General features: G+C 46.7%; 1 protein-coding gene and 1 pseudogene across 1 annotated transcript; both read left to right on the top strand.

The window, feature by feature from the left end:
• Window positions 1-2,027: 2,027 nt before the first annotated feature.
• Window positions 2,028-3,316, top strand: LOC103631339 (uncharacterized). Its single transcript, XM_020544646.1, has 2 exons — window positions 2,028-3,062; window positions 3,299-3,316. Exons 1-2 carry the CDS (start codon window positions 2,028-2,030, stop codon window positions 3,314-3,316), a joined length of 1,053 nt encoding a protein of 350 aa, XP_020400235.1.
• An 89-nt stretch (window positions 3,317-3,405) lies between these two features.
• LOC109942561 (circumsporozoite protein-like) lies at window positions 3,406-5,746 on the top strand (annotated as a pseudogene).
• The last annotated feature ends 9,345 nt before the right edge of the window (window positions 5,747-15,091 follow it).

The following is a 15,091-nucleotide window of genomic DNA, read 5'->3' as shown; positions in this document are numbered from 1 at the left end:
CAGGTTAGTTGGAATTCTCACTTTTCTCTTCTCCAAATATATATTTTTCTTTTACCAATGTATTTCTATTTATTTGTCTCTATCTTTCTTCACCTTATTTTCTATGCGCCACAGGTCCACAGCTTTTTACTTCTTCTAAACTTCTATATCTAAACCTAATTAAAACTCCAACTATTTTGAGAGGAAGGTAGTACTTATGTTTTCTAAAAATATAGCTCGTGCAGAAACACTGATCATATCTCATCCTCAAGGCGAGAAAGCATTAAGCCTCCATGTCTAGCTAAGCTACGCCTCCAAAAGCTGCACCATGTGCCTACAAATACAAGGTACAAAAACCAAACTACTAACTAATTAACAGGGTTTTGACGTCGCACCGACCTGCATTCTCAATTCAAACATGTCGCCCCTTGTCGTCGATCGAAGAAGGAAAAAAAAGTTGTGATCCACGAGGAGCACACATCTCTGCATGCATGGCCACCAGTTCTGCATATGATCTAGGACAGGCATGCATGTCTGGTTGCTGTCCCCTAAAGCCCTTGGCATGTTGTTGTCGTCGAGCTACAAGTATAATGCATGGTGTTTCCTCCTGTCTGTACGTACCGCACCGCGTGGCTCGTGAGGACGTGAAGTCCAGAAGTAACGACGAAGACGACTAGTAGCTAGCTCCACTGCACGCATGCACTTTTCGTTGGAGTGGTGGTAGCTTTGCCTCGTGGCCCGCCGCCAATGCAAGTAAACAACTAGCTAGTAGCGTGTAGGCGATCGGCGTCGCGACGCCATTTGGGAGATCTCGATGAGATAGACGATGGTGTGCATACAGCGTACCCTGTCGATCGACCAATGCAAGCTGTTAGCCTGTCAAACAACCCTGTGTCAGAGCAAATTTTAAAAGCTAGGCAGCCTAATTAAGCTAGCTAGTAGAACAGAATCCAAGTATGTACTATGACTATATTTAATTCCTCGATCGAGTGCGTTACATTTGCCATGCATGACAACTAACTTGGTACTGAAGTAAGTTGTTCATTATATTAGTGGTGGATGGATGGATCTATATAGTTTCAAGGGTTTTTTACATGGGTGACCTTAGTTGTGACCAGGTGCTCAGTGCTACCCTTAGTTTTATGGGTTGCTCAGTTTTACCCACGCGTACATTTCTTTCCTCAGTGAGACGCACTCACGCCGTCTCCGTTAGAGTCGCCGTGGCTGACAGCCCTGGCCCACTCCGTCCGCCCGCCCAAAGCTGCCGTGGCTACCGTCAATCTTGGCACTCGCCCGAAGCCACCGCATCAGCCGCCGCCGCCAGCCGCCCCTGCTTCGGGACCGCCCGCCCGTGCAAGCAGGGAGCAAGCAATCAGTGCCCCGCGCCTCGACGGCTGGGAGCAAGCAGCCACGCCGCGCCCGCTGGGAGGGAGCAAGCCCCAGGCTGCTTCGTGGCCGACGCCGCGCCCGCTGGGAGGGAGGGAGGAAGCCGCCGCCGGGAGGGAGGAAAGCGCCGCTAGGAGGGAGCAAGCCGTCGTAGGTCCTTACCCCGCTCTCCGGCCGCCTCCGCTGCTCCGTGCCCCGCGCCTCCCGTGGGTCCGCGCGACCGCGTCCCGCGCTGTCGTTGCCTCCAGCGGCTGCGCAGCCCGGCTGCCTCCCGCTGCTCCGTGCCCTACGCTCCGGCCGCCTCCAGTTGATTTGCGCCCCGCGATTTCGTTGCCTCCCGCGGGTCCTCGCCCCTGCTCGCGCTCCAGAAGCCCTGCCAATGTCCGGCCTGCTGCTCGTGTGCTCCAGTTGATCTTCTCGACATTTGCCTGCTGCACAATCTCGGATCTTGACAACAACAGCACCTCATCACGTGCTCCGAGCAACTCTCCACGCCCGGCGGCCAGGCAGCTGTACCTTTTCTCCACGCCCGGCGGCCAGGCAGCAGTACCTGCTCCTCTCCTCCAGGTTAGGAGCAGAACCTCTACTCTCTGTAAATGTTGGCTACTAAAATAGGTGTTGTATATATGGGTTCTTAACGTCGTCATTTCCTATGAAATAGGATGAATCATGTTATTCCCAATGATGAGGTTGAACCAATAGAAGTAGTTGCTGCACCTGATGATGATGAGAGACAGTATCCTGAGTTTGTTGACAAGTGGGATATGCTAGAATTTGAGGACTATGATGGAGACATTTTCACAGGGGCACAATTTGAAGAGACTGATGAAGAGGAGGAGGAGGAAAACATAGCTATGGGGGTGGATGAGCAAGGAGAGGGTGATGATGTACCAAGAAATGATTATGACAGAGATAATCCATCCTTAAAAGAAGGCAGCACATTTGCATCGATGATCGAATTTAGGAATGCACTTGCTACCTATTGCATCAAAGGTGAGTATGATTATGTAATTGAAAAGAGTGAGCCAACAAGAATGACTGTGCATTGCGCATTTGAGAGGTGTCAGTGGAGGATACATGCTTCCTGTATGCGGAATAGTACAATTATTCAGGTCAAAGTTAATCCATCTCCTCACACTTGTCCAAGTGAAAGAAAAGGGTCACATAAGGTAGCTAAAAGTAGATGGTGTGCAGATGCAGTATTAGAATGGGTGACAGATAACCCATGCATTGGTACAACTGAACTGGTAAAGAAGATTAAAGAGAAGTACAATATTTTGGTGCCTTACATGAGAGTGTATTATGGCAAGGAAATGGCTCTTGACAAGATTTATGGCCCATGGAAGGAAAGCTTTAACTTATTATTCACTTTCAAAGCTGAAGTGGAGAAGGCGTGCCCAGGTAGTGTTGTTGAGATTGACCATCATACGGTGGATTATAAAGTGAATGGCAAGATTTTGAACAAAGAATGTTTTAGAAGGGTGTTTGTTTCATTCAAAGCATGTTGGAGTGGGTTCTTAGCTGGTTGCAGGCCTTATTTAGCAGTGGACGCAACAGCTCTTTATGGGAGGTTTAGAGGCCAGTTAGTAGCTGCTTGTGCCATTGATGCACATAATTGGCTCTTTCCAGTGGCTTATGGTGTCCTCGAGGCAGAGTCAACAGAAAGTTGGACATGGTTCCTACAGAATTTGCGTCAGGTTATAGGGTTTCCACATGGATTGACTATACACACAGACGCTTGCAAGGGTTTAGAAACTGTAGTGGATTATGTGTTCCCTGGAGTAGAGCATAGGGAATGCATGAGGCATTTTGCTTCAAACTTGGGCAAATCATTCAAGGGAAAGTTGATTGATGACAACTTATGGCCAGCATCATTGACATATAGCCTTAGAAAGCATAACTATCATGTGAATCAACTGTACACAAACTCTAGGTTAAAGATATACATTGAAAGTCATCACAAATATCTATGGGCTAGAAGCAAATTTGGTGAAGGGTGCAAGGTGGACTATGTGAACAATAACTTGGCAGAGTCATTTAATGCATGGATTAGAAAAACAAAGGGGCTTCATTTGGTGGAGTTGCTTTCACACTTCACGAACTCTCGACCAAAGTTGCCGTTCTCCCACCTTTTCGATCTTAGTCTCACGAGCGACTCTGACCTTTCGCATTTGGGGCAGCGGATCAGCGACACCGGACCATAACTGGGCCATCCTTGTCCTCCATTGGAGGAGCCGCTTGCCCGCGACATGCGTGAATCCATGCTAGTAAACACAAACAATTTAGCATTTGAGTTAGCAACAACTGTTATATCGCAACAATGAGTTAGCAACAACTGTTCGTGTGACGGGGGCTGTGGCAAGGTGGACGGGGATTTCATTGCCGCTGGCAATTGGAAGGTAATCAATTGGAATTATCTTGTTTGTGTGACTGTTACCCGGTTGTATCAGACACATATACTTTCTCCAGTTTAGAAATACAACTACATCCTACAACTGCAACCACACACTGTCCAAGTTCCTACAACTGCAACCACACACACACTGCAACCACACACCCGACGCCCTCAAGCACAAGTAAAGTAACAGCAAGCTTGAGGAGGATTATTGTAGTGGCTAATTAAGCACAAGTAAAGTAACACCCGACACCCGACGCCCTATCTTTTTCGTAGTGTTGTCTACAAGCTCAGAAACAGCAAGCTTGAGGAGGAGAAAGTGACTTACGTCGCGGGTGAAGTTGGTGCTCGTGCTCCCAAATCACGTTCGTCTCCGAAGGGGCGAGTAGCGTGTCGCGGCTTGACTGCTCGTCAAGACCTTCACACTGCACAGGCCCGATGTGCTGCCAGTTGTCGGGCGGACGGGGCTAGGCGTAGGGAGCAGGGAGAAGGACGCCGGAGCCTGGGAAGATGGCGCGTAGGATGCAGGAGACGGGGCGTGGAGCAGGGCGGCGCAGGCGTAGAGGAGGCCCACGGCGAAGAAGCCCTCCAGGCCTGCTGCGGCGCTCCTCCACGGTGAAGACGCTACTCCAGGCCTGCTGCGGCGCTCCTCCACGGTGAAGACGCTCCTCCAGGCCTGCTGCGGCGCCGGAGAAGAAGCCCGTCCAGAGAGGCTGCCGCTCCGTGGATCCGTGGGGGAGCAGGGATGCGGCCTACAGGAGTGTCCTTCTCGGCGATTCGGGGAGGAAGATGGGGCTGGCAGATTTGGATCGGGAGCAGTGTCGACGTGGGGAGGAGGCGCGCCGAGACCCGAGCAGACGACGGTGGGGAGGAGGCGAGCTTGGCGGGGGCGTCGGGAGCGCGTCCGGGTGGAAGAAGATGGTGGGGAGGGGGCGCCAAGCCAAGTGCCGCCGGCGGTGGGGAGATGAAGGGCGTCGGCGGGGAAGAAGATGGTGGAGAGGGGGGCGCCAAGCCCAGTGCCGCCGGCGGTGGGGAGATGAAGGGCGTCGGGTGCCGCCGACGGTGGGGAGCTTGGAGGGGCGTCGGGGCAGGCGAGTACAGGATTTGGGTTTGGGGAATTTTGGTTTTGGGTTTTTGGATGGAGAGGGGTCGCGGGGCCCACTTGCAGGTCACGGTAACGGCATCAGAGTCACGGAAACGATGGCCAAGCAGTGTTCTGATGTTTTTTTACGCGTGGGAGGGTAGAAACGAGGAGTTCCTCAGACTAGGGGCAAAACTGAGCACCTGGTCACAACTAAGGTCACTCATGTAAAAAACCCTAGTTTCAATGGACGTCGTCGTCGTTTCAAGATACTATAAGCAACACAGCAGACCGACCGCGTCCAAACGATTCAGTTTCAGGTGGTTTCAGAACTTCAGATCGCAAGTATGCAGGGGTCGATCAATTTCAAATCTGACGAGTATATCTTTACTTCTCCCGTCTCCAAAACATCCTGTTTGCATGCACTGCTGCTATACCTGACGCAAACACAAAACTAGTGTGTGTATTATTTCGCCTAGTTGGCACTGTCTGTCTAGTTGTACTACCGTGCGCGTGTTGGTTTCTTCAGCGCGTTGCCTGCTTCTAACGATCTCTTTCAGCTTTGTGACGGCGCAAGAAGGCACGTACACACAGTGTTGGGTTGGGGCGCACTTTTACGTGTTTGTTTAATTAGTCGGAAAGGCGTCGCGCCTTGACTAATTCCTGGTTTGTCGAGAGCTTGTTGCATCATGCATGCAGCAGCAGGGGGATTAAATCCAAAGCAAAGCAACCACCACCTCTCCTGCTTTTAACCTTTATACGAAGGGCGGTCTGCCGGCGGCCGGCCATGAAAGCAAAGGCGAAATCGCGTAAAAACACGCACATTTGCAGCTTCAAGCCAGCAGAGAGATCGATTGGTTTACTTTGTCGGCCCGGCCGGCACCGTGTACTTTCAGGTGTACTAGCTCTTGCTAGCTTGGATCTTGCTTAGCTGATCCTCCAAGATGCAAAATACATGCCGAAAGTATAACGGCCTTTCTGAAATTAAAGTTGCCAGAGAGAATTGCTAGCTAGCTTGCATAATCGTTCTCTTTGATGTATTGGAATTTATCCATCTCATCTGACTCTCCGATCCGTCTTATTTTTACTCTCATATCTAGTATACAGAAGCTCTATAGTGTAACACATTTTCACTAGCGTTTTTCAGAACCGTCTATGCTGAAAACCAATTTTTCACTGACGATTATTTTAGAACCAACAATGAAAACTTATTTTCACTTGTGTATTAAAGCAACCGACAGTGAGAAGGGATTTACACTGGTGGTTTTCTTAGCGCGGCGGCTGTGTTAAGAGAACCGCTAGTGGTAGTTTTCCCACTTTTTAATCTTTCCACCAAAATTGAATTATATATATATATATACACATAATATATATTATATATATTGATATTGAAAGCAACATCGAACTAAATTCTACCATACAATTATATACATCAAAGTTTTGTGTTACAACCATAAAGTTTTACGTATCTGCATCAAACATTCTGTTGGTTATTTGTTCTCAAATGCTATGAATTAAGAACAAGACAACACAATTGTTAAAGATTAAGGACCTTCGTCCTCTGAAACATTATCTTCTCTCGGATATAATGATCTTCAGACCAAGGTCATGAAGGACATGCCTTCATGATTTATAAGAATTAGAGTACATAAAGACAATGAATGTAATTTATTGACTCATACACATATGTATTTCATAATATGCACATGGGCATTAACAGAATTTATATTACACTGATACATTCGGCTTGTTCGAAGGTTTGATGCGAGAGCGATTACAATTTAGCGTGAACAGTACGGGGTACTGTTCACCTATTTATAGGCACGGGACGTAGCTCGAGTAAAAGTACATTTATGACCTTAACATTTGTTCATAATCGTAACATAAATCACTAGGGACTAGCTAGTCTTTTCCTCTTCGGCTTGGCTCCATGTTTGATGTTCGGCATTGTTCTAAGCCAAAGTTGTCGTCCTTCGGTGGCAGCTTCAGTACTCGCCATCGTTGCTTCCAGATAGTATCTTTGTCTCAAGGATCTTCGGCAGAGAGAGAGTCCTCAAAATCACTTTGCTAATGATGCCTTTATCTTGAGGACCTTCGACGGAGAAGAAGACCCCCAACAGTAGCCCCTTCGCGGTGCTAGATTGTTTTTTCATAACAAGCTCGATCCGCGAAAAGTACGAAGGCTTCGGAATGCCAAAGGTCCGAAAAACACCTTCCCTGAGCTTGTTATCAAAAAACAAATATAAAATTCACAGCGCTTATTGGTCGACCGATCAGTCAGTACGAGCGTCTTGGTGGTTCGCCTTCTTCTCCTGCAGAGCTATATAAACAGACAAGTTGGTGAGAAGTTACCACAGCATTCATTGCTATTGCACCATTGCGCTACTGAAAATTTTCACTGAAGCCAAAGCTTTCTGCATTACGTTTCAAACAAGCATTTCACCGCTCAAGTGCAACTTCGTATGCTAGAGTCTGAACATCGAAATGACCAGAGTAATATCGACTGCTAGGGTGACCCGTGAGGGAGATGAGACTAAAACCACTGAGATAGCTCCCATCTTAGAAGTGACGAGGCTTTTTGGGTTGGTTGTACAGGAAGAAACTATTGCCGAAGGTGTTGCTAATGCCGAAGCTGAACAGACCGCTGCCGAAGTAGAAAGTGAAAATGAAAGTGAGGATGATGATAGTATCCTATGTCCGACTAAGCCCAGTCATATTGAATTCGGGAGATCCATGGTTAAAGCTGAGGATTTAGTTTTAATGAAGAAACTAGGATATTTTGGAGAAAATGATGATGAACTGGTTCGTTTTGCTGGAGAGGAGACGATTCCAGGGTCGAAAGAGGATGAAGTTGTAGTCTTCAAGAGCTTCTTCAGGGCAGGACTTCAGTTCCCCCTTTATGAGATGATTGGTGAAGTTTTCAAAAAGTTTGAAATCTACCTACACCAGCTGAACCCCAATGTCATTGTTAGGCTCAGCGTGTATATTTGGGCACTTCGAAGCCAAGGAAAAAGTGCCAATGCTGAAGGGTTCTGTCGGGTGCACGAGCTTCATTATCAGACGAAGGCAAGAGCCGATGGCCTGCACAAGAACTTTGGGAGCTACAACTTTGCATACCGGAAGGACACTAAGGCCTCCATGATTGGCTACCGCACAAAATGGCCGATCGGGTGGACAAACGAGTGGTTTTATGTGAAGGTCGATGAGAAGAAAAGGGAGAAGCTCATGAGCATGGTAATGAGTCCCTTGAGACTGAACTTTGGCATGACTCGACCTTTATGCAATATGCATCTGGGGTCCCGATGCCAACTTGCTGAGGTGGAGTTTAGAGTTGTGGCTGAGCACATTAGCACCAGGGACTTGGTGCAAGAATACTTGGCGAACAAGACGTTTCCAACCTCTGGTGGTTGGGGAATGCCAAAGAAAAAGGAGAAAGGAAAGAAGTATGAACTTGTTCGACTTTCTTATAAGTTTAAATTCCAAAAGAGATTCAGCAAACCATGCACTGAATGGCTTGAGCTGATAGAGATGATGTGCAATGAAATTCTCGGAAATTATACAAAGAAAGAAGATCAACTGATGATAGCCGCCTTTGGCACCCGTCAAAAACGAAGGTTGAACCATGTGATGGAAGTAAAAAATTGCAGTGGAGCCGAAGTATTTGGCTCCCAAGAAACGAAAGTTTGTCAGGATTTCTCCTGTGGAGACGAAGGTACAAGATGTGTCAGATAAAGTTGTAGGAGCTGTTTCGCCTTCTTCTGCTGATGTTTTGGAAATTCTAAAGGTAATGACTGAACCCATCCCGTTTGCACTAATAAGTCCTCTAAGATCAGATCTGACTAGCCTATTGCATTCAAAGGAGACCGTTTCGGCTGCCGAGGGGAAAATCGGGGGGCAGAAGAAATGACGGATGATGAATGTGATGCAAGCTATTGAACAGACCCCGCCCCCAGCTTCAGCGGAAAAAACTATTATGCATGCTGATGCTGAAGATACCACCGGAGCCGAAGCCGATAATCTTGCTACCACAATGTTGGAAATTGACAGACTTATATCAGATGTGGTTCTTGAGAAAGACGTAGCCGAAGCAGCTCTTGATAAGGAAAAGAGAATTGAAGAGACCTCTTCAGAAGATAAGAATTTCGAACTTCGGCACCTTGGTGGCCAACAAGTTTCCGAAGAGGATATATCGGAATTGAAGGATTTTGCCATATCCTGTGGCTAATAGCCCAAATCCATGCTCTTTGGCGGGGTCGATGAAGAGATTTTGGGATGCATTCGTGACCGCATCGGGGCTAAAATCATAAGCACTTTATCGAAGAACATTGGATTCCCGAAGCTAGAAAAGGACATCAGCTGTTACAGACGTCAGCACATTATCGATAGTTTATTTTACTCAAATTTTAAAGTAAGGTTCCTTTACTGTATATATATTTTTTTATCGTGTCAATTTAAGTATTTCAAGAATGAGGTTATAATCTTTAATCTGTCTTTCAGAGTCTGCTGCTGAGCAAAGCCTTGAAAATGTAGCAGGATGACGAAGATAGAAAAATGAAATCGTTATTGAAGGCTTTGAAGATAAGATAAAAAAAACTTGAGAATTCTTTGAAGGAAAAAGACAGCCTGCTGCATTCAGCCAAAGGCTCTCTCGCCGAAGCTCATTCTCAAAATGAAAAATTAAGCAAAGAGCTGGAAGAAGCTCGAACACTTTTGGAAAAGAACTCGGACCGCTTCAATCGCGAGTCCGAAGCACTGAACGCGAGAATTGAAGCAGAAGTTGAAAAGAATGTTAAATTGAGCGAAACAGTCAAAATTCTTCGGGATAAATGCTTCGGTTTCGCTACTCAATGTATTGCTCGGCTGAAAGATATCTTCAATTCTGTTGGAGTCGTATCTGAAAAAGTTATCCATTCTACTGAAGATATTCTCGGAGCTATTGAATGTGTTGAAAAAGAAGTTGACGTCCTCGACGAAGTCATAACTGGCCACGGTGATTTATGTGCGCTAGTGGCTTCTAGTGGCACGACTGCAGCTTTTATAAAAGCCGGATGTAATCATGTAAGAGCCGTTAACAGGCCAAATTTCAGCCTTCCGCCATCGGACCTAGTTGATATTCTAGCCGAAGCTCGAAGCATAGGCAACAGGTTTATCACCCAAATCTAGGCAAAGGGCGGCCGAGAGTTGGCTGGAAACGAAGCTCGAAATCTGCTCAACAAAGTATAGAAAATCTCTTTCCTTTATGCTTTTATTTTATGTCTTCACTTACCATATTCCTCATTACCCTTGTCTTCATCATTCTTCAAGGTGATGGTGCCGAAAGCTAGTGAGTCGAAGCTAGTTCTGAAGCGTTGAAGAAGACTTTAGAAGCTCCTTTTGTTAATATCTGTAGAAACACTTTTTGAAATTCTTTGTGCAAGAAAGTGTATTATTTGAAACAGAATTGTATTTGAATGTGAACATATTGTATTATTTGAAACAGAATTGTATTTGAATGTGAACATATTGTTGTAAATATTTGTAAATGCTTTGTGATGCTATTTTACCTTTCATTCGTGTGTTGTCTGCTTTGCTGTGAACGTAATCAATGCTTACAGCTTTTTTGAGCCAAAGGCGAAAAACACCTTCCCTTCTTTTCATTCACATCGAAGCACCTTTTGAGCAAAATCAAAGATCGGCCCCCTCATATACAACGAGGTGTTTTCCTTTCTTCTTCTGAAAAACAACTTCATTTGAGGCGAAGCATCTTCGTTTATGACGAAGCATTTTCTCATTATAGGCAAGGACCCTTGTCTTTCCTGTTAATGCCTTATGATTTGTGCCATGATGTGATGAATCTAAAGATGTCTAATGTATGTTTGTATGAATGCAAAGAATGATGTGATGAAGTATGAAAATGTATGCCGAAGGTAAAAATTCACACGAATACACACCTAGACTCTGCATCCCCTTAGGAACGACTTTGGAGTCTCTTCACTTTTTACTTAGGTGGTATTTCAGCTCTGCATTCCCTTAGGAACGACTTTGGAGCTAAGCTCTGCATCCCCTTAGAAACGACTTTGGAGCTTCTTCACCTTTGAGTTAGGTGGCATTTAAGCGCCGCATCCCCTTAGGAACGACTTTGGAGCTTCCTCACCTTTGACTTAGGTGGTAGTATTTTAGCTCTGCATCCCCATAGGGACGACTTTAGAGCTTTTTATACTTTTTACACTCGGTGGTGTAATCCCATATCTTTACATTTTACATGTGGGGGAAGCTGCCCCTTGTATTGCATAGGGCTGCACAAGAAAAAATGAAATTACAACCTTTGGCCCCATTAAAAACCTTTCTCCCCTCTTGAAAGGGAAAATGGTGCCATAGGGAAAAGTAATAAAATTACAAAGTTTACACATAATATCTCTAAAGCTCATCTGCATTTCAAGACCTTGGAATGTCATTATCGTCCATGTCCTTTAACCTGTATGATCCAGGCCTTGACGAAGACACCACCAAGAAAGGACATTCCCACTTAAGTTGAAGCTTCCCCACTGTGTCTGGGTTGGCCACTCTTCGAAGCACCAGGTGTCCTGATTTGATGCTCTTTAATCTTACCTTTCTGTCTCGCCATTTAATTGTTCCGGCCTGATATTTATTGATGTGATCTATTGCCTAAAGCCTGGTCCCTTTTATGGTGTCTTTTGTTATTTTACAATCCTCTTCGTCTTCTACCAAAGCTAATGTCATTATTGAACTTGTTCTTGCTTCTTCCGGTGTTATTGCTTCATCACCGAATAAAAGCTTGAGCAGGGTAAATCCTATTGACCTTAAGACAATAGTGTTGTGGTTCCATACCACTTTTACCAATTCATCTGGCCACTTTGCTTTTGGCAGATTGAAGATTGACTTCATTATTCCTATTATAATGATTCTGTTAGCTCATTCTACTAGTCCATTTGATTCTGGATGCCTCACAGATACAAAATGCATTTTTGTACCAATTTGCTCACAAAAAGTTTTGAATGTTTCAGCATCAAACTGAGTTCTGTTATCAACTGTGATGGCCTTCCGCACACCGAACCGGCACACAATATTCTGCTAGAAGAACTTCTGGACCGTGGCCAAAGTGATTGTAGCTAGGGTTTAGCTTCGATCCACTTTGAAAAATACTCCACCACTACCACAACATATTTTAAATTTCCTTGTGCTGGTGGAAGTGGGCCTAATAAATCTAAGCCCCACCTTTGCAATGGCCAAGTGGGCTGGATTAGCTGAGTTAAAGACGAAGGTTGTTTTTGGTCTCTGGCAGTTTTCACATTTTTGAACTAGATCCGCTGCATCCGAAGCTGCCTTCAGCCAATAAAATCCTTGTCTAAAAACTTCACCAAGCAAAGGCCTCGACTCAATATGAGCTTTGCATACCCCTGCATGTAACTCTTTCATTAATTTTGGCCTTCGGCTCTAGACAAACACTTCAGCAATGGAGAACACACTCCTTGTTTATACAATTCTCCTTCTATGATCATGTAAGGCCTTGTCTTGGCTTGCATTCTTATTATGTAAGATGCATCGTCCGAAGGATAATTGCTTTGCAGGAAAGATACAATCTCAGTACTCCAATCTTCACTATGTACTGGTGAGATTGTAAACACCACCCCCTCCATGAGCTCAACTGAAGGTGCTTTTAAAGTTTCAAAGAATACTTCCGAAGGAAGTGGGAGCCCCTGTGTCGCTGATTTAGCTAGTAAATCTGCATGCTCATTTTCTCCTCTTGGGATATTCTTCACTGAGAAACCTTCGAAGGAGGCTTCCATTCTTCGGACTGTATCAAGATACCTCTCAAGCTTCGGATCTCTTGCTCTGTTGCTTTTGTCAACGTGGCCTGTGATAACCTGTGAATCAGATTTGAGGACTGCCCTTCTTATTCCCATCGCCTTAAGCTTTTGACACCCCAAGGAAGGGCTTCGTACTCTGCAATGTTATTTGTGCAGTTGAACTCCAATCTGGCTGCGTAGCAGGTTCAGATCTTAGATGGTGAAATTAGGATAGCAGTTGCACCTGTGCCGAAGGTCCCCCATGACCCATCACAGAACACTGTCCAAGCTTCATTGTCTGTTGTGCTTTCTTCGTCCTAAGCCCCTGGTGTCCAATCAGCAATGAAGTCTGCTAACGCCTGGGATTGGATCAAAGACATATGAACATAATCAATAGTGAATTCATTCAGTTCTATGGCCCACTTTCCAACTCTTCTCGTGGCCTGTTTATTCCTTATAATGTCCTTGAGAGGCTAAGATGAAGGTACTATAATGTGGTATGACTGGAAATAATGCTGAAGCTTTCTGGAGGCCATCAATACAACATATAGCACATTCTCTAGCTCTGTGTAATTTCTTTTTGATGAACTAAGTACTTTAGAGATGAAGTATCCTAGAACTTGCTTCTTTGCTTGTCCATTGTTGGTACTCGCCTTCCTGGACAAGTGGATCCAACGGGAGAGTGGAGAGAGTGCTTGCAAAGTTCAACGCGGAATGGCAATAGCTTGGTTAATTTGGTCTCTCAAGGGCACTGTACGGGGGTATTTATAGGTACCAGAGTGTCCATTATCCTCTAGTAAGGACGTTTATGCCCACGGGTACCCGGACCATCCCTAGAATATTCCCACAAGGGGAGGTTACAGACCGTCATTACAGAAAAGGCTATTACAGATGAGGCCTGTAACATGCTTATCCGCGCGGGGCCCGTTACAGTTGGCCGAATTCCTCATGGGCCTCCGAGCGCGATTAGGACGTGGAACTAGTAGACTTCGTCGGAGTCTTCCATTCGTCTTGCAATGGAGAGGACTAAGGGTGACCGCGCCGGTCATCATCCGGCTGGCACTCTCGGCTCACCCAGGCGTGGTCTTCGTTGGTGTAGCGAGGCGACGAAGGCGTCGAGCGAAGGGTAGCATCTTCGCCTTCGCCCCAACATTTGCCCTCCGAGGGACCAGTTCGACTTGTCATCTGGTGCCGAAGACGTCGCTAGATGGTGGAGACGCTGCCCTCGCTCGAAGTGGTCCTGCGGGAGTTTTTGAGGTGACCGTTGATGGACATGGCACTGTTGGACTACGTGTTTCCCGAAGCGCCGCGTCCTGTCTATAAAAAGGCGGTGTGGCTGGGGCTGTTGCTTACCCTTGCGTGCGCCGAAAAACCCTAGCTTTTTCAAACCACTCGCCCGCTCGCCTGCCCTCCTTTGTTCTTATGCTTCGGAGATCTGGCCCACGTGAAGCAGACCGCGCGCCGTCGCCGATGGTACGTAGCAATGTCTTCCTCCTCATCCGCTGCGAGTGCGCCGTCGACAGATCCGTCATCCGAGGATACCCTGAGCGATTTGGCGGCGATGGAGTTACAGTCGGGCCGCATGGTGGAGTTCGGCACCTCGAGGATTTCCTCGGTTCGCATGCAGGAGATGCAGCAGCTAGGGTACTTTGGTGACGGTGTTGGGTGCGTCCAGGGCTCTAAGGAGATTCCTGAGCCTGAGGGCGAATTAGTTGTGTTCGAGACGTTCTTCATCACCGGCCTTCGCCTTCCGACGCATCATTTTGTGGCGAAGGTCTTGCAGAGGTTCGATGTCCAGGTCCACCAGTTGACACCTAACGTTGTGGTTGCCCTGGCGAAGTATGTCTGGGCGGTGACTTCGTACGACGGTCAGCCGTCCGTAGAGGTCTTCACCAAGAACTATTGTCTGCACTGGCAAAAGAGGAAAATTGGAAATAAGATTGCACAATTTGGATCGTGCACCTTCACGCCGAGGACCGGAAAGATTTCGGCGGAAGTCGTGGAAATAGTTCCTTGCACTCAGAATAAGTGGGGCAACTGGTGGGACTATTGGTTTTATGTTTCAGGAGGGGAAGTCAAAGACCTCCCGGGGCTCCCTACGGCCATTATGTGCTCCCACTGTTACATGGCATTCCCACCATTTGAGGTGGCGGAGGACGATGAGGACGAAGGGGCCCTCCGGTGTGCTGCCCACATGAGTAGCGGGCGTGATTTGGTTGAGTAATTCATCGGTTATGGAGTATGGCCCTTGGCGCACGGCTGGGTGCTTGGTGAAGTGTGCCCTCGCCAGATGCCTACCTTGGGCGAGCAGTTGGTGCGAAGTCCTACCTTCGCTTTGGATTTGTGCGGCCGGAACCCAGCCGCGTTCGTGTCTGAAGTAGAGGATGGAGCAGTGAGGATTGTGGGGCGATATGTGCTGAGGATGGAGGCTTTGCGGAGTTGGGATATTCGTGGTTCCAATGT

Source organism: Zea mays, chromosome 9, assembly GCF_902167145.1.
Source record: "Zea mays cultivar B73 chromosome 9, Zm-B73-REFERENCE-NAM-5.0, whole genome shotgun sequence".
In the NCBI taxonomy this organism is placed as follows: domain Eukaryota; kingdom Viridiplantae; phylum Streptophyta; class Magnoliopsida; order Poales; family Poaceae; genus Zea; species Zea mays.
This window is presented reverse-complemented; position numbering and strand designations above follow the sequence as displayed.

What these genes read in the sequence shown, in the direction of transcription:
- LOC103631339 (XM_020544646.1), top strand. Translation starts at nt 2,028, where the DNA reads ATGAATCATGTTATTCCCAATGATGAGGTTGAACCAATAGAAGTAGTT.